At 47.8% G+C, this 17791-nt stretch overlaps 2 protein-coding genes across 3 annotated transcripts in view; one reads left to right on the top strand and one right to left on the bottom strand.

Moving 5' to 3' along the window:
- Positions 1-2635, top strand: LOC135504577 (uncharacterized). Of its 2 annotated transcripts, none has more exons than XM_064923286.1 (4): positions 1-91; positions 463-1340; positions 1537-1598; positions 1758-2635. In XM_064923286.1, exons 2-4 carry the CDS (start codon positions 938-940, stop codon positions 2289-2291), a joined length of 999 nt encoding a protein of 332 aa, XP_064779358.1. In that variant the 5' UTR covers positions 1-91; positions 463-937; the 3' UTR covers positions 2292-2635. The 2 variants fall into 2 exon arrangements, with proteins under 2 accessions (XP_064779358.1, XP_064779357.1); XM_064923285.1 differs by having other exon boundaries at positions 1495-1598.
- A 226-nt stretch (positions 2636-2861) lies between these two features.
- LOC135504578 (cadherin EGF LAG seven-pass G-type receptor 3-like) overlaps positions 2862-17791 on the bottom strand; it is an 82801-nt gene continuing 67871 nt past the window's right edge. The window contains 11 exon segments of the mRNA XM_064923287.1: positions 2862-4319; positions 4940-5896; positions 11604-11801; positions 12040-12213; positions 13700-13791; positions 14530-14627; positions 15134-15253; positions 15424-15550; positions 15781-15860; positions 16052-16164; positions 16560-16734. Coding sequence (XP_064779359.1) covers positions 4171-4319; positions 4940-5896; positions 11604-11801; positions 12040-12213; positions 13700-13791; positions 14530-14627; positions 15134-15253; positions 15424-15550; positions 15781-15860; positions 16052-16164; positions 16560-16734 — 2283 coding nt within the window. The 3' untranslated portion in view covers positions 2862-4170.

The following is a 17791-nucleotide window of genomic DNA, read 5'->3' as shown; positions in this document are numbered from 1 at the left end:
CCGGCCGCCAAACATGAGGGGGTGGTGGTGGCAGGACAACAAAGTGTTTGTCCACGATAATTCGCCGCTCTTATTGGCTGTCTGGTTGCATGTGAGTAATAACAACAAATCATATGTTTATTTGTTTTAATTTACAAATAAAATGTACATCCAAATAAGCGCATGTATATGGGGAATTTTAGGTGTATTAGCTTGGCTAGCATTATTACTGTCATCTTGCTAACCTGCTAGGTAGCAAGCAAGGCATTCGCTATAAAGGCTATTCAATTCCGTACTACCTGGTAGTTAGTTTCACTCACCTGATGTCCCAGGTCTGAATTATTCCCTTTTATTAAAAGGAGAGGATGAACATTCGGTATCCCTTGGGAATGATGGCACGTGTTCTTAAAAATCTCAACCTTGCTGTAAAGTGTTCATATCAATCTGAATGTCATTCTTTTGTTTTCTTCTACCCCGACCCAGAGATTAAGAATCATCACAGAGTGGACCACAGCTCCATAAAGCACGGTTCATCGTGTAATTTGACTTGACAGTGGACACCCACGTTTTTCTGTAGCTAAACACTGCATAACAGCTGGTTATCCCAGTAAAGATGATGCCCTACTGTGGATTACAGTACCATTCATGACAATGACACACCCACCAAGTAAATGCACGCACCAAGCAGTTCTTCCACATGATCTCTGACAGGACATCAAGTTGGACTAAACCTCACAACCAACGCTCACTGAAAACACCCTAGTTTCAAAATCAACTCGATGCTCATGGAAAGATCAACCTCACAAAGACTTAAAACCTAAATCAACCTCATACAGTATGTTGGTTGGAAGAGAATGCCCCCATTTGGCCTACTGCGGCCCCGTAATCCCTCTCGCACACGAACCCGTGCAGGACTAGAACCCTCACCTCCACCCCGTTGCCTTGGCGACCAACGACCATGTCGTACCGCACGCCCAATTTCACCATGCAGCAGAAGCTCTACTTCCTGCAGAGGATCCAGGGTGTGGTGCACACAGTCCAGGACTTCAGGAAGGACACCAACACTACTGTGCACCGCAACGCCGTGTGGGCCGAGGTGGTAGAAGCCTTCAACGCTGCCTTCCCCGACCGGCCACCGAGCTCGGTAGGCACCATGAAGACCCTGTGGAAGAGGCTGAAGGTGGAGAGCCGCCAGGCGCTGCATCGGCGTCAGGAGCAGGTGGTCGCCGGCATGCCTGTCACGGCCCTGACCGAGGTTCAACGGGAGATTACGGCCATGGTACCCAACCTCATCTCCAACCAGGACGACATGGACGGAGAAGTGGGCTACACCGGCCTCAGGCCTGGCTCCCCCACAGCAGGTAATACCACACTACTCTCAGGGCTGCCGCTGCCGCTAAGATGAGCTCGTCGATATTGAGTTCACGCATTTATCAAACGTGCATTCCTTAGATGATAGGCTGATGTGTTGTCAACCAATTTACTCACACACGTGTATATACGGTGCTCGGGGAGATGGTTCCAATCTCTGTCTCGCTGTCTGCCTCTGTGACCTAGTGACGTGTACTGCAGCGACCAGTGGGAGTGACCAGGACGATGCTGATAACAGTCACAATGAGGTAACGTGTCACAGCTAGAGCACATCTCCATAGACAATCCTCTAGTGTACGATGATCATTACATATGAACATGCCAATGCAGTTCAAAAGCCACTGAAAGAGCTTCTCGTATAAGAGGACACAGTGCAGTTGAAATCTAACCCAGTCTGTCTTCCCCAGGAGAGCGAGAGTAAAGACCAGGTAGCCATGAGCATCGGCATCGCCTCCTTCACGGCACTAGCAGGAAGTGACGGACCCCTCCGGATCCCCTTCTCCACCAGCCAGCCCAACGCCTCCACTCTCACCCACAGTGAAACCTCCTGGTCTGGGACATCCCCGTCCTTCCTCCCTCCGCCCATCCCATCTGCCTCATCCTCCAGCCTGTTCACCTCTTGCCCCGTGAACTTTGACCTGCCCTACGTCCCCCGGGCCGCCCCGCAACCCCTCACTTCTCTGGCAGCAGGGCGGGGGTCTGATGACCCACGGTACGTGCCACGCATGCTGGAACTGTCGGAGTTGGAACATGAGCAGAGGATGAGAGTCCTACAGATGGAACAGAAGGTTTTAGAAGACAAGAGGAAGGCGGTGAGGCAGAAAGAGAAAGCCTACAGGCTAAAAAAGAGATACTACCAGGCTAAGCTGAAGAAGATGGGGGAAGAGGTACGACCGTGCTCGAGTAGCGAGGACACTGAGGGCGATGATCAAATAATTTGATGGTTATTTTGTTGCTTTTATGTTTTTATGAAGATGATTTTTTGTTTTAAGTTTCTGACAGTTTCAGGTATTTGTGAAAACTTTAGTAAAATCTTTTTTTGGTATTCCTTTTCATTGCTGCCCTAGATCTGTAGGAGTTTTGTTTTAATGGTGTGGTAGAGCTCTCTGAATGTGAAAAGAGACCTGAAAGAGAGGAGACCCTCCGGAAACAAACTGTCAAAACTAGTCTGCTAAAACGGTTGTTTTCACCAGGGAATGTCACTCACAGAAAATAGGACTCAAACAACATCTTGTTAGGAATATTTCTTATTTTTATGTTGGTAACCGAGGAGCAGCTGTTTCAACCCCCCCCCCCCATGCCGACGGGATAGCACATACCCCAGAATAAGCACACAAACTGACAGTCCCCCGTTCCTCTCTCCCTCCCTCCTTTCCTCCATCATTACACTTCAATGACTTCCCTCTTTTCTCTCACACTTCCTTTTCTCTCAATGCATTTTGTCACAGTGGGAGAGTCAGCTCATACGAAACATTACATGTTTTTAAAAAAAAAAAAGACATTTGAACAAATACCGCTGCACACTCTCTTTTATAAATAACATACTCTCACACAAAATGACAAAGTAATAAATAATATATATCTTATGTCTGTACAAGTTAACGGTACTGCAGTAATAAATCATATCAAAAAGAACTGACCAGTTGCAAAATAACTGGAGCAGTTAAACGTAGATGGAATATAGCGAAGGATGGATATCGGGGACCCTGGGGAGATTTTTGGCAATAATACTGTCACATTTATATTAACTTACCCAAAGACATAAAAAGATTAAAGCAGGTCGTTGAAAAGAGGTTTGCAGACCGCCGGGTGTAAGAGACGAGTCGTTGTCTGTCTTTCCGTCCTTCCTCTAATGAGTAATAGTCCCTCGATTGCTTCTCTCTTTTTGACCCACATTTCTTTCTCTGGTCCACGCGTCTGTTTAGTGTCGTGTTATTACATGTGCAACGTGTTCTCCTGTTATGGCCCTGGAACAGCTGGTGCACCGGTGACTCGTCCTCTGATCTTGCCTTTAGGTGCTAACCAAAACGTGTTCTCTCTCTACCTCTCATACCCCTATAAATCCCAGAGGTTTACGTGACCATTTTCCCAACAGAGGGTTTTGTACACTAAAATTAACCAAATATCAGGCAGAGAAACTATTAGATATGTAACGGTACTGGTGTTTTGTTTCTGATATACAGTAGCACAGAGAGAGATAGATGATGTTGCAGAATAGATGACTGACATTCAAAAGCAGTGGGTCTTTTCTTGGATTCACAGAGCACTTCCATCTAAACAGTATTCTGAGCAACTGAAGAATGAGATACTCAAGCCTCTCAAATATCAAAGTATGTTCACTTTCTTTCTTGTTCACAATCATTTGTTCTGTCAGATCCTCTCTTCCATAGAATTCATTCCTGTTTACAATCACCCGCCCCCAACACCTTCCTCGTCCTATCAGGTCTCACAATCTCATCCAATCAACACTAACCGACCCCTGTCCCTAGTTTTATACATATAGCTGACGGGTTTGAGGAAACGTTTCAGGAGAACGGTATTTTGATTCAAGGGCTATTTTTCTTCCTTCGCCTCTGATGAAAAAGATACAAAAGGTATAAAAATGTTATGTACAGGTTCATCTTTTTCTTAGCGGTTCAATTCCGATTCTTGTGTTCATGACTAAATCTGAGGATCGAAGTTCATTAAACATTAGTAGCTAAGGTAGCCAGCTATTCATCGTATAGCCCTCCTCCCCATACTGGTTGCTGGTTATAACAGAACGAACCAGGCACCTCCAAACTCCAATCTCACGGTCTGCCTTTCTTCAACTCTTAGATCCTACAGTATCCCAGGGTGCTTCAGCAGTCCAGGGTGCTCCTTGACCTCTCCCCGGCCCCCTACACAGTCCTTGGTATCCCCAATACAAAACACAATGCATTGTGGGATATGGAGGGTGTCATCAAGACTGTCCTTCACTTCTGTTGACTCTGTGAAGAGAAAAGAGAGCCCCCACAATCAGTGGCAAGCCGAAGTAACATAACTGAGGAATGCTATATACACTGAGTGTAGAAAACATTAAGAACACTTTCCTAATATTGAATTGCACCCCTCACCCCAGCCTCAATTTGTTGAGGCATTCTACAGGGGTACTGGCCCATGTCAACTCCAATACTTCCTACAGTTGTATCAAGTTGGTTGGATGTCCTTTGGTTGGTGGACCTACTACCATACCCTGTTCAAAGGCACTTCAATATTTTGTCTTGCCCATTCACCCTCTGAATGATACAAATGCACAATCCATGTCTTAAACCTATCTTCTCCCCTTTATCTACAATGGTTGAAGTGGATTTAACAAGTGACATCAATAAGGGATCCTAGCTTTCACCTGGTCTGTCGATGTCATTGAATGAGCAGGCGTTCATAATGTTTTGTACACTCAGTGTGCATCTCCTGACATGCAGGCTAGGACACGTTTATAATCCAAATCATCACATCTTTGATAGGAACCAAAAGGATGGATGTCTGAGGATAGAGAAAGAGAGCAGAGCAGGAGTGTGAAGAGGAGAGGAAGCAGGTAGATGAAGCTGAGTGAGAGTGCAGGACTTACTCAGAGTCTGGGGAGACTTCAGAGATGCTGTGAGAGGTGGCGGAGTGGGGCGGGGAGGGGAGGGTCCTTGTGCAGAGGAGGGTGCTGGGGGGGTGAGCACGGAGGAGCTGAAGGAGGCCAAGATGGAGGACAGGATGTCCAGGTGCTCGCTGGACGGGTGGCGGCTGGGGGGGGCGCCGGGGGCAGGGAGGGGGTACCTACACAGGGGGGCAGAGTCCAGCCGGCCGCGGCGGGGTAGGGAGGGCTCCTGGGGTTCCTCACTGATGGGGGCCGGAGGGGAGGAGGGCTGGGGCTGGTCAGGGTGTGAGTGCTGGCGGGGGGGCAGGGTGCGAAGCCACTCCCTGCAGGGCTGGGACTGGGTCACCCCGCCACCCCCGTTGGCCTCCAGCTGTTCACGGGAGCGGCTGCTCATCAGCGCTCCTCCTAGGTGTTCACGGGAGGAGGCCTGGCGCCGCGTCAGGGTGTTGAGCTGGGAGCGCGACCCTCCCAGACCGGGCTCCACACCTCCATTCCCACTCAAGTCCTCCCGGGAGGTGTGGGCGCTGTGCTGGTGGACATCCAGCCTGTCTCTGGAGCTGCTCAGGTTCTCCCTGGAGGCTCTGTCTAGGCCCGGCTCACGGCGGCGGGGTAGCAGGTCCAGGTTGTCCCGGGGGCCCTGACGGTCCAGACGGTTCTGGGATCCTCCTCCAGCCTGGCGGCCCAGGGGGTCTCTGGAGAGCTGGCGGCGTGCCAGAGAATCCAGATGCTCCCTGGAGGAGTAGCGGGAGGCAGGCTGGGACAAGGAGCCAGTGCCAGACAGGGAGCCTGTCCCAGAGTACATGCGGCCGTAGGAGGCTGCCGGGACGCCCCTGTGGCCCAGGGTGGAGGTGCGGTACCAGGAGAGTTCGCTGGGGACCTGGCCCATGGCGGAGAGACCCTGCAGGGCCGGGGGACAGTCAATGCGATTCTTCAAGATGCCTGAGTCAGCAGGGAGAGATTAGAAAAAGGAAAGGTCAATATGTATTTTGGTGTTTGAGTTTACATGAATCTGTACAGTAATAATAAATATAATCAAATTGTACTAGTCACATACATATACAACAGGTATTGTTGGGCCCCCTGAGGGGCCCCTGTGTTGACCTTACAGTTAAATGCTTACTTACGAGCCCCTAACCAACAATGCAGTTTCAAAAGAATACATATAAGAATAAAAGATAAAAGTATCAAGTCAATAAAGAGCAGCAGTGAAATAACAACAGTGGGACTATATACAGGGGGGGTACCGGTTATTTGAGGTGGTATGTACCCGTAGGTAGAGTTATTAAAGTGACTATGCATAGATGACAACAGACAGTAGCAGTGGTGTAAAGGGGGGGGCACCGGTTATTTGAGGTGGTATGTACCCGTAGGTAGAGTTATTAAAGTGACTATGCATAGATGACAACAGACAGTAGCAGTGGTGTAAAGGGGGGGCACCCCTGTATTTGAGGTGGTATGTACACGTAGGTAGAGTTATTAAAGTGACTATGCATAGATGACAACAGACAGTAGCAGTGGTGTGACAACAGACAGTAGCAGTGGTGGGGGGCACCCCTGTATTTGAAGTGGTATGTACACGTAGGTAGAGTTATTAAAGTGACTATGCATAGATGACAACAGACAGTAGCATGTACACGTAGGTAGAGTTATTAAAGTGACTATGCATAGATGACAACAGACAGTAGCAGTGGTGTAAAGGGGGGGCACCGGTTATTTGAGGTGGTATGTACACGTAGGTAGAGTTATTAAAGTGACTATGCATAGATGACAACAGACAGTAGCAGTGGTGTAAAGGGGGGGCACCGGTTATTTGAGGTGGTATTTGAGGTGGTATGTACACGTAGGTAGAGTTATTAAAGTGACTATGCATAGATGACAACAGACAGTAGCAGTGGTGTAACAGTGGGGGGGGGGGGGCACCCCTGTATTTGAGGTGGTATGTACACGTAGGTAGAGTTATTAAAGTGACTATGCATAGATGACAACAGACAGTAGCAGTGGTGTAAAGGGGGGGGGGGCACCGGTTATTTGAGGTGGTATGTACACGTAGGTAGAGTTATTAAAGTGACTATGCATAGATGACAACAGACAGTAGCAGTGGTGTAAAGGGGGGGCACCGGTTATTTGAGGTGGTATGTACACGTAGGTAGAGTTATTAAAGTGACTATGCATAGATGACAACAGACAGTAGCAGTGGTGTAAAGAGTTATTAAAGTGGGGGCAGCAGTGGTGTAAAGGGGGGGTTATTTGAGGTGGTATGTACACGTAGGTAGAGTTATTAAAGTGACTATGCATAGATGACAACAGACAGTAGCAGTGGTGTAAAGGGGGGGGCATAGATGACAACAGACCCGTAGGTAGAGTTATTAAAGTGACTATGCATAGATGACAACAGACAGTAGCAGTGGTGTAAAGGGGGGGGCACCCCTGTATTTGAAGTGGTATGTACACGTAGGTAGAGTTATTAAAGTGACTATGCATAGATGACAACAGACAGTAGCAGTGGTGTAAAGGGGGGGGGCACCCCTGTATTTGAAGTGGTATGTACACGTAGGTAGAGTTATTAAAGTGACTATGCATAGATGACAACAGACAGTAGCAGTGGTGTAAAGGGGGCACCCTGTATTTGAGGTGGTATGTACACGTAGGTAGAGTTATTAAAGTGACTATGCATAGATGACAACAGGGCAGGGGGGGCCCCTGTATTTGAGGTGGTATGTACACGTAGGTAGAGTTATTAAAGTGACTATGCATAGATGACAACAGACAGTAGCAGTGGTGCAAAGTGGTATGTACACGTAGGTAGAGTTATTAAAGTGACTATGCATAGATGACAACAGACAGTAGCAGTGGTGTAAAGGGGGCACCCCTGTATTTGGGGTATGTACACGTAGGTAGAGTTATTAAAGTGACTATGCATAGATGACAACAGACAGTAGCAGTTTGATTTGGTGGTATGTACACGTAGGTAGAGTTATTAAAGTGACTATGCATAGATGACAACAGACAGTAGCAGTGGTGTAAAGGGGGGGGCACCGGTTATTTGAGGTGGTATGTACCCGTAGGTAGAGTTATTAAAGTGACTATGCATAGATGACAACAGACAGTAGCAGTGGTGTAAAGGGGGGCACCAGTTATTTGAGGTGGTATGTACACGTAGGTAGAGTTATTAAAGTGACTATGCATAGATGACAACAGACAGTAGCAGTGGTGTAAAGGGGGGGGCACCGGTTATTTGAGGTGGTATGTACACGTAGGTAGAGTTATTAAAGTGACTATGCATAGACGACAACAGACAGTAGCAGTTATTTGGTGTAGGTAGAGTTATTAAAGTGACTATGCATAGATGACAACAGACAGGGTGGTGTAAAGGGGGGGCACCGGTTATTTGAGGTGGTATGTACACGTAGGTAGAGTTATTAAAGTGACTATGCATAGACGACAACAGACAGTAGCAGTGGTATAGAGGTCCTGGTATAGAGGTCCTGGATGGCAGGAAGCTTGGCCCCTACCCTCTGTAGTGCCTTGCGGTCGGAGGCCGAGCAGTTGCCATACCAGTTAGTGACCATCGAACAGGCGAAGTGCCAATACGGGGCTAAGATTGAATCGTCCTACACCGGCTCTCAAATCAAATCAAATTTTATTTGTCACATACACATGGTTAGCAGATGTTAATGCGAGTGTAGGAAAATGCTTGTGCTTCTAGTTCCGACAATGCAGTAATAACCAACAAGTAATCTAACTAACAATTCCTAAACTATTGTCTTATACACAGTGTAAGGGGATAAAGAATATGTACATAAGGATATATGAATGAGTGATGGTACAGAGCAGCATAGGCAAGATACAGTAGATGGTATCGAGTACAGTATATACATATGAGATGAGTATGTAAACAAAGTGGCATAGTTAAAGTGGCTAGTGATACATGTATTACATAAGGATGCAGTCGATGATATAGAGTACAGTATATACGTATGCATATGAGATGAATAATGTAGGGTAAGTAACATTATATAAGGTAGCATTGTTTAAAGTGGCTAGTGATATATTTACATCATTTCCCATCAATTCCCATTATTAAAGTGGCTGGAGTTGAGTCAGTGTCAGTGTGTTGGCAGCAGCCACTCAATGTTAGTGGTGGCTGTTTAACAGTCTGATGGCCTTGAGATAGAAGCTGTTTTTCAGTCTCTCGGTCCCAGCTTTGATGCACCTGTACTGACCTCGCCTTCTGGATGATAGCGGGGTGAACAGGCAGTGGCTCGGGTGGTTGATGTCCTTGATGATCTTTATGGCCTTCCTGTAACAACGGGTGGTGTAGGTGTCCTGGAGGGCAGGTAGTTTGCCCCCGGTGATGCGTTGTGCAGACCTCACTACCCTCTGGAGAGCTTTACGGTTGAGGGCGGAGCAGTTGCCGTACCAGGCGGTGATACAGCCCGCCAGGATGCTCTCGATTGTGCATCTGTAGAAGTTTGTGAGTGCTTTTGGTGACAAGCCAAATTTCTTCAGCCTCCTGAGGTTGAAGAGGCGCTGCTGCGCCTTCACGATGCTGTCTGTGTGAGTGGACCAATTCAGTTTGTCTGTGATGTGTATGCCGAGGAACTTAAAACTTGCTACTCTCTCCACTACTGTTCCATCAATGTGGATAGGGGGTGTTCCCTCTGCTGTTTCCTGAAGTCCACAATCATCTCCTTAGTTTTGTTGACGTTGAGTGTGAGGTTATTTTCCTGACACCACACTCCGAGGGCCCTCACCTCCTCCCTGTAGGCCGTCTCGTCGTTGTTGGTAATCAAGCCTACCACTGTTGTGTCGTCTGCAAACTTGATGATTGAGTTGGAGGCGTGCGTGGCCACGCAGTTGTGGGTGAACAGGGAGTACAGGAGAGGGCTCAGAACGCACCCTTGTGGGGCCCCAGTGTTGAGGATCAGCGGGGAGGAGATGTTGTTACCTACCCTCACCACCTGGGGGCGGCCCGTCAGGAAGTCCAGTACCCAGTTGCACAGGGCGGGGTCGAGACCCAGGGTCTCGAGCTTGATGACGAGCTTGGAGGGTACTATGGTGTTGAATGCCGAGCTGTAGTCGATGAACAGCATTCTCACATAGGTATTCCTCTTGTCCATATGGGTTAGGGCAGTGTGCAGTGTGGTTGAGATTGCATCGTCTGTGGACCTATTTGGGCGGTAAGCAAATTGGAGTGGGTCTAGGGTGTCAGGTAGGGTGGAGGTGATATGGTCCTTGACTAGTGTCTCAAAGCACTTCATGATGACGGAAGTGAGTGCTACGGGGTGGTAGTCGTTTAGCTCAGTTACCTTAGTTTTTTTCGGAATAGGAACAACGGTGGCCCTCTTGAATCATGTGGGAACAGCAGACTGGTATAGGGATTGATTGAATATGTCCGTAAACACACCAGCCAGCTGGTCTGCGCATGCTCTGAGGGCGCGGCTGGGGATGCCGTCTGGGCCTGCAACCTTGCGAGGGTTAACACATTTAAATGTTTTACTCACCTCGGCTGCAGTGAAGGAGAGACCGCATGTTTCCGTTGCAGGCCGTGTCAGTGGCACTGTATTGTCTTCAAAGCGGGCAAAAAAGTTACTTAGTCTGCCTGGGAGCAAGACATCCTGGTCCGTGACTGGGCTGGATTTCTTCCTGTAGTCCGTGATTGACTGTAGACCCTGCCACATGCCTCTTGTGTCTGAGCCGTTGAATTGAGATTCTACTTTGTCTCTGTACTGACGCTTAGCTTGTTTGATAGCCTTACGGAGGGAATAGCTGCACTGTTTGTATTCAGTCATGTTACCAGACACCTTGCCCTGATTGAAAGCAGTGGTTCGCGCTTTCAGTTTCAAGGCTCTGACGCTCGTCTTATGTGGCAGGGCTTGCAAACTATTACAGACTACAAACGGAAGCACAGCTGCGAGCTGCCCAGTGACACGAGCCTACCAGGCGAGCTAAATCACTTCTATGCTCGCTTCGAGGCAAGCAGCACTGAGGCATGCATGAGAGCATCAGCTGTCCCGAGCGACTGTATGATCACGCTCTCCGTAGCTGACGTGAGTAAGACCTTTAAACAGGTCAACATTCACACGGCCGCGGGGCCAGACGGATTACCAGGACGTGTGCTCTGGGCATGTGCTGACCAACTGTCAGGTGTCTTCACTGACATTTTCAACATGTCCCCGGTTGAGTCTGTAATACCAACATGTTTCAAGCAGACCACCATATTCCCTGTGCCCAAGAACACTAAGGCAACCTGCTTAAATGACTACAGACCTGTAGCACTAAATTACTTCAGACTCGTAGCACGGTCGGAGGCAGAGCAGTTGCCATACCAGGCAGTGATGCTCTCTATTGTGCAGCTGTAGAACCTTTTGAGGATCTAAGGACCCATGCCAAATCTTTTCAGGCTCCTGAGGGGGAATAGGTTTTGCCATGTGTTGAGGATCAGCGTGGCAGATGTGTTGCTACCTACCCTCACCACCTGGGGAGCGGCCCATCAAGAAGTCCAGGAGGTCATTAACAGAATAGCAAGGTTACTGAGTTTGTGACCCTTTCTGTGGTAGTCAGGCTGTGTATGTGTGTGTGCGTGTGTTTGTGTCTGAGAGTGTGTGTGTATGTGCTTGTGTGTGCCTGCATGCGTGTGTCGCACCCTTGCGGTGGCGGTTTGACTGTCCTGTCAGACCGTTCTCGTCCCCGCTGGTCAGTGCCGCCTCAGGCTGGTTGTTGTTTGTGGCGTCCTTGCTGTAGTCAGCCCCTAGGCGGCGCTCTGAGCCCCACTTCTGCAGGGAGTGGACCTCACTCTCCTCCAGCGCTGGCCAATAGGAGAGCAGATCATTGCCATCCAGGTCTAACACACAAAGATGGACAATCACCACTGGCCAACAATTCCAAATAAAGAGGTTTTTGTAGAAGTCATACTTCTAAATGCATATTCATTTTTATTGGTTTATGGATCTCTGTGTCTGACACTTTCAGTGTGTTTGCATATTGGTATGGCATTTATAGGTATCACATACATATATACATACATAACATAAAAATTGCTTTGATTTGTGAATCTATTCCCATTGCGTGTGTCTGTATACCTTTGGTCCCATTGTGGGCGGGCTCTGTGAGAAGCCGCTCACTGTGATTGGTGCGTTTGAAGCGACGCTGGATGCGTCCACGGAGACGAACGTTGTCCTCACTCTCGGAGGAGGGGATGGAGAGACTACGTTCCTCTTCTAAAGAGAGATCCGAGTCTGAGTCCGAGTCCTCACCTGAGAAGAGAGAGACAGAGAGAGAGACAGAGAGAGAAAGATGGACAGAGAGAGACAGACAGAGTGAGAGAGAGACATAGAGAGAGAGAGACAGACAAAGAAAGAGATGGACATAGAGAATGAGAGGAGATAGAGACAGACAGACAGACAGACAGACAGACAGACAGACAGAGAAAGAGATGGACAGAGAAAGACAGACAGAATGAGAGAGAGACACAGAGAGAGAAAGAGATGGACAGAGAAAGAGATGGACAGAGAGAGAGAGACAGACAGACAGAGAGAAAGAGATGGACATAATGAGAGAGAGAGACACAGAGAGAAAGAGATGGACAGAGAGAGAGAGAGACACAGAGAGAGAGAAACACAGAGAGAAAGAGATGGACAGAGAAAGAGATGGACAGAATGAGAGGAGAGAGAGAGAGACACAGAGAGAGAAAGAGATGGACAGAGACAGAGAGAGAGAGTGAGGTTATAGAACCAGTTATAGTGTCAGTTACTATTAAAAGCAAAAAGAGGTGATGCACATTTGTTATCCTTTTACTTGTATTGTATACAGTATTATAACCCTGGAGTGTTTATGAATGTGTTTATTTGTATTACAATGCCACCCTCCTAGAGTCCTGTGTGCGTGTGTGTGTTAAGGCTGCACAATTAATCAAATTCGCATCAAAATCACAATATTGCAATCCATATCGCATGAAATCTTTTAAAAGGCCCCTCAGCCGCGTGTCTTTACTAGGTTGCTCCGTTTGTCGTCTCTTTCCCTTTCTCTCCTCTTGTGGCTGTGACGTCACACACCAAGCCCCTCCCCCTGCCAATCAAGCAGCACAGTTCCTCCTCCATGCTGCGAGATCCACTATACGTTGTTCTGTTAAGTCAGATGCAGTCAACAGATTGTTCCAAACAAGAACCATGCTGCTTTTCCACTTTGCTTCTTAATATGAATTCATGTATTTTTATGACTCCAACAGTTTTATTTGGTGCAAAATCTTTTGGGAATTGCAACCAGCTTGACACAATTTGTTTTGCCCATATCGTGCACCCCTAGTGTGTGTCTGTGTGTGTCTGTGTCTCTGTGTGTGTCTGTGTGTCTCTGTGTGTCTGTGTCTCTGTGTGTGTGTCTGTGTCTCTGTGTGTGTGTCTCTGTGTGTGTGTCTGTGTGTGTGTGTCTCTGTGTGTGTGTCTGTGTCTCTGTGTGTGTGTCTGTGTGTGTGTGTCTCTGTGTGTGTCTCTGTTTGTGTGTGTGTGTCTGTGTCTCTGTGTCTGTGTGTGTGTGTCTGTGTCTCTGTGTGTGTGTGTGTCTGTGTGTGTGTGTGTTTGTGTCTCTCTCTGTGTGTGTGTGTGTGTGTATCTGTGTATCTATGTGTCTCTGTGTGTGTTTCTGTGTCTCTGTGTGTGTGTCTGTGTCTCTCTGTGTGTGTGTGTCTCTGTGTGTGTGTCTCTGTGTGTGTGTGTGTCTGTGTCTGTGTGTGTGTGCAGGGGGTACCTCCGTCTCTATGGAACATAGCCACGTCCAGGTCTGTGGCGCCAGTGTGTCCCAGATTGTGCTCCAAGGCCTGGCGGGCCAGCAGGTTCTCTCTATGGGGGGAACGGAGGTGTTAACCAGAGTATTCACACATTCCATCACACACACTGAGACTACTGACCACTACATTAGGCAGAGGCTCCATCAGCCTAATCTACATTACTCATCTATACCTTTTATCAAAGTTCAGATACAAGTCAATATACAGTGTATTTGGAAAGTATTCAGACCCCTTGATTTTTCCACATTTTGTTACATTACAGCCTTATTCTAAAATGGATTAAATCGTTTTCCCCTCCTCATCAATCTACACACAATACCCCATAATGACAAAGCAAATGCAGGTTTTTCGAATTTTTTGCAAATTGATTTTAAAAAATCCAAACAGAAATATCACATTTACATGAGCATTCAGACCTTTTACTCAGTACTTTATTGAAGCACCTTTGGTAGTAAATTACAGCCGCAAGACTTCTTAGGTATGATTCCACAAGTTTGGCACACCTGTATTTGGGGAGTTTCTGACATTTCTCCTCAAGGGGTCTGAATACTTTCCGAATGCACTGTAGGTCTACACATTATACAGTATACAAAAAAATGGAAGTCTGCAGTGCATGCACACATTGGGCCAGTTGCCCAGACACAGATTGACTTTACTATAGGACTAAAAAGCATGGTCAATCGAAAATCTCCACCGAAATAGCTTTTATGTCCAGGACTAAGCTTCGTCCGTGTCAGGGAAACCGCATCTGCGTGTTTCAGACCCTGTGTATCTCAGACAGCCTACTGACCGAGCACTGCTGACGGAGGAGATAGTCGAGGCTCCCAGGGTGATGCGGTGCAGTCCGCTCTGCTCCAGCAATGACGCATTGTTATAGGGATTCTGACCCTGGATACACACACACACACACACACACACGTGTTCAAAAAGACATTCAGGAGCACACATCGACTTTCCAGGTCAAACCGCGCTAGTCGAATACGAATTAATAACAGAACACACAGCAACAACCATTCCCCAGATGAGTCAGTGGTACAAATCTTAACAAGGTCGGCTAAGCACAGTGCATTGTGGAATCTGGGTCACGTGAACAGCCCAGAGGGCCAGGGTGTGCTGATGTGGATTGTGGGGTGATGTGTGTGGTTGAATAGAGCCAGATGATGTGCAGTGTAGGATGGGTAGCAAAATGGGCAAGTCTTCTGGCAGAGGCTCTTATCCAGAGTGACTTACAGGAGCAATTAGGGTTAAGTGCCTTGCTCAATGGCACGTCGACAGATGTATCACCTAGTCGGCTCGAGGATTCAAACCATTGACCTTTCGGTTACTGGCCCAATGCTCTAAACCGCTAGGCTACCTGCCGTGTGTGTGTGTGTGTGTGTGTGGGCCATGCTCACAGGGTTTTGTGGGGCTCTGGGCGCGTCCTCATTGGGGCTCTTCCTACCCAAACACGACAACTTCCAGACCTCCTGCACCTCGGCGTTCAGCACCGTGAACACCAGGAACACAGCAAGACCCTGGGCAGAGGGAACGAGGGGAACTCACACATTAACACATAATAACACGCATTAACACACACTAACTCCAAAACACACCACCAAGTACTCAGCAAGACCGAAAAGCAACTCACACGCTCTAATTGAGGGCACACACACACACAAACACACACACTAGACAGGTGCAGTACCTGCAGTAAGCATAGTATAACGAAGACATAATGGAAGGCTAGAATACTGTTGTTGACAGCCATCAGCCCAAAGAACCAGGTAGAGGTGGCCAGGAGCAGCAGGAGGAAGGCACTGCGAATCGTGGCACTGGAGAAGCAGGAGGAAGAGGAAAAGAACAGAGAGTAAAAAAGAGAGAGAGAGAGAGCGCGTGAACGCCAGCGAAAGAGAGAAACAGAAAGGTTTAAAAAAAAAAAACAAAGAGGCCTTTATGGCTGAATTTGAACGATCTGTTCCTGCAATAGGAACATTGTATATTCCTCATCATCAGCAGAGCCCGGCCTGTTATGTCATTGGTCCAACCTCTCCGGGTCACTCACATGACAGGTAGTTTCTTGGTCTCTTTCTGGGAGGGGTTGCAGGACATGCGCGCCACAATCAGAAACATCCCACCATTTATCTGTAACAAAGAGACAGCAATGAGGCAGACCTACATAAGACGAGAGACTGCAGAGGTACACAGGCGAACACAGGGAACCGGCACTAACAAAGTGGCTGACGCAGAATGACGAGAGACTGCAGAGGTACACAGGCGAACACAGGGAACCGGCACTAACAAAGTGGCTGACATAGAATGACGAGAGACAATACCAGGAGTACGATGGCGATGGGTCCAGCGAAGCTCCAGATGAGTTTGTCGTAGATGGAGATCCAGCAAAAGTCTGGGTTCCCATAGCCCTCAGGGTCCAGCCCTACCGCCAAACCTGAACACAGAGAGAGCAAGATGAGGTAGCACTGTGTGTGTGTGTGTGTGCGCGTGTGTGTGTGTGCGTGTCTGTGTGCGTGTCTGTGTGTGTGTGTCTGTGTATGTGTCTCTGTGTGTATGTGTGTGTGTGAGTCAGTGCTAGATGTAATGTGCGTCACTGTGGCTGTTTTTAAGAATCAGTCAAATCTATTCTGTCATATCTAGCCTATCATCCTAAGACGTGAGTCTGCGTGTGTGTGTGCGTGCGTGCGTGTGTGTGTCTGTGCGTATGCATGTGTGTGTGTGTGCGTATTGTACGTGTGTGTGTGTGCATATTGTACGTGTGTGTGTGTCTGTGAGTATGCATGTGTGTGTTTGTGTGTGTGCATATTCTACGTGTGTATGTGTGTGTACCTGTGATGATGGCAGGCACACCCCACCCGATGGCATAGTAGAACCTCATGGCTCCGTAGTTGATGTTGCGAGCCTCTGTCTGCACGCGGTAGACGTGGAGCCCCTCCACAAACAGCCAGGCAAACGTGGCCATGAAGAAATAGTGCAGCAGGATGGCCACCACCGTACACAGGAACTAACAGAGAGGAGCGGGGAAGAGAACAGTCAGAGCCACGTGTAGGGATACATGCACGCATATACAAACCTTCAGAGGTATTGCTGTGGGTGTGCTAGCTGAGGTCAGCGCCAACTTGCCAAGATGGTGTCCTATCAGTTTGTTTGCCAAACTCTGCTTAAGGCCTTTGGTGTTCAGACCAGTTAGAACATATACAACACTCTATCTGGTGTTATACTGGAAGCATCCGAGTGTACATTTCTAAAGAGCTAAGAGTCACAGAGCAACAAGCAGAGAAAGAAGCAGAGAAAGAGGCAGAGAAAGAAGCAGAGAAAGAGGCAGAGAAAGAAGCAGAGAAAGAGGCAGAGAAACAAGCAAAGAAAGAAGCAGAGAAAGAGGCAGAGAAAGAGGCAGAGAAAGAAGCAGAGAAACAAGCAGAGAAAGAAGCAGAGAAAGAGGAAGAGAAAGGAGCAGAGAACGAGGCAGAGAAAGAAGCAGAGAAAGAGGCAGAGAAACAACCGGAGAAACAAGCAGAAAAAGAGGAAGAGAAACAAGCAGAGAAATAAGCAGAGAAAGAGGCAGAGAAAGAGGCAGAGAAAAAAGCAGAGAAACAACCAGAGAAAGAAGCAGAGAAAGATGCAGAGAAAGAGGCAGAGAAACAAGCAGAGAAGCAAGCAGAGAAAGAAGCAGAGAAAGAAGCAGAGAAGGAAGCAGAGAAATAACCAGAGAAACAAGCAGAGAAAGAGGCAGAGAAAGAGGCAGCGAAAGAAGCAGAGAAAGAGGCAGAGAAAGAAGCAGAGAAAGAGGCAGAGAAAGAGGCAGAGAAAGAAGCAGAGAAAGAGAAAGAGAAATAAGCAGAGAAACAAGCAGAGAAAGAGGCAGAGAAATCGGCAGAGAAAAAAATCAGAGAAACAAGCAGAGAAAGAGGAAGAGAAAGAAGCAGAGAAAGAGGCAGATAAAGAAGCAGAGAAAGAGGCAGAGAAACAAACAGAGAAACAAGCAGAGAAAGAGGAAGAGAAAGAAGCAGAGAAAGAGGAAGAGAAAGATGCAGAGAAAGAGGCAGAGAAAGAAGCAGAGA

This window comes from Oncorhynchus masou, chromosome 18, assembly GCF_036934945.1.
Source record: "Oncorhynchus masou masou isolate Uvic2021 chromosome 18, UVic_Omas_1.1, whole genome shotgun sequence".
NCBI lineage: Eukaryota > Metazoa > Chordata > Actinopteri > Salmoniformes > Salmonidae > Oncorhynchus > Oncorhynchus masou.
This window is presented reverse-complemented; position numbering and strand designations above follow the sequence as displayed.

Coding starts and splice junctions, on each gene's coding strand:
- LOC135504577 (XM_064923285.1), top strand. CDS start 938: ATGTCGTACCGCACGCCCAATTTCACCATGCAGCAGAAGCTCTACTTC. Junction 1,341..1,494: donor GCCTGGCTCCCCCACAGCAG/GTAATACCACAC, acceptor GTGCTCGGGGAG/ATGGTTCCAATCTCTGTCTC. Junction 1,599..1,757: donor CTGATAACAGTCACAATGAG/GTAACGTGTCAC, acceptor TGTCTTCCCCAG/GAGAGCGAGAGTAAAGACCA.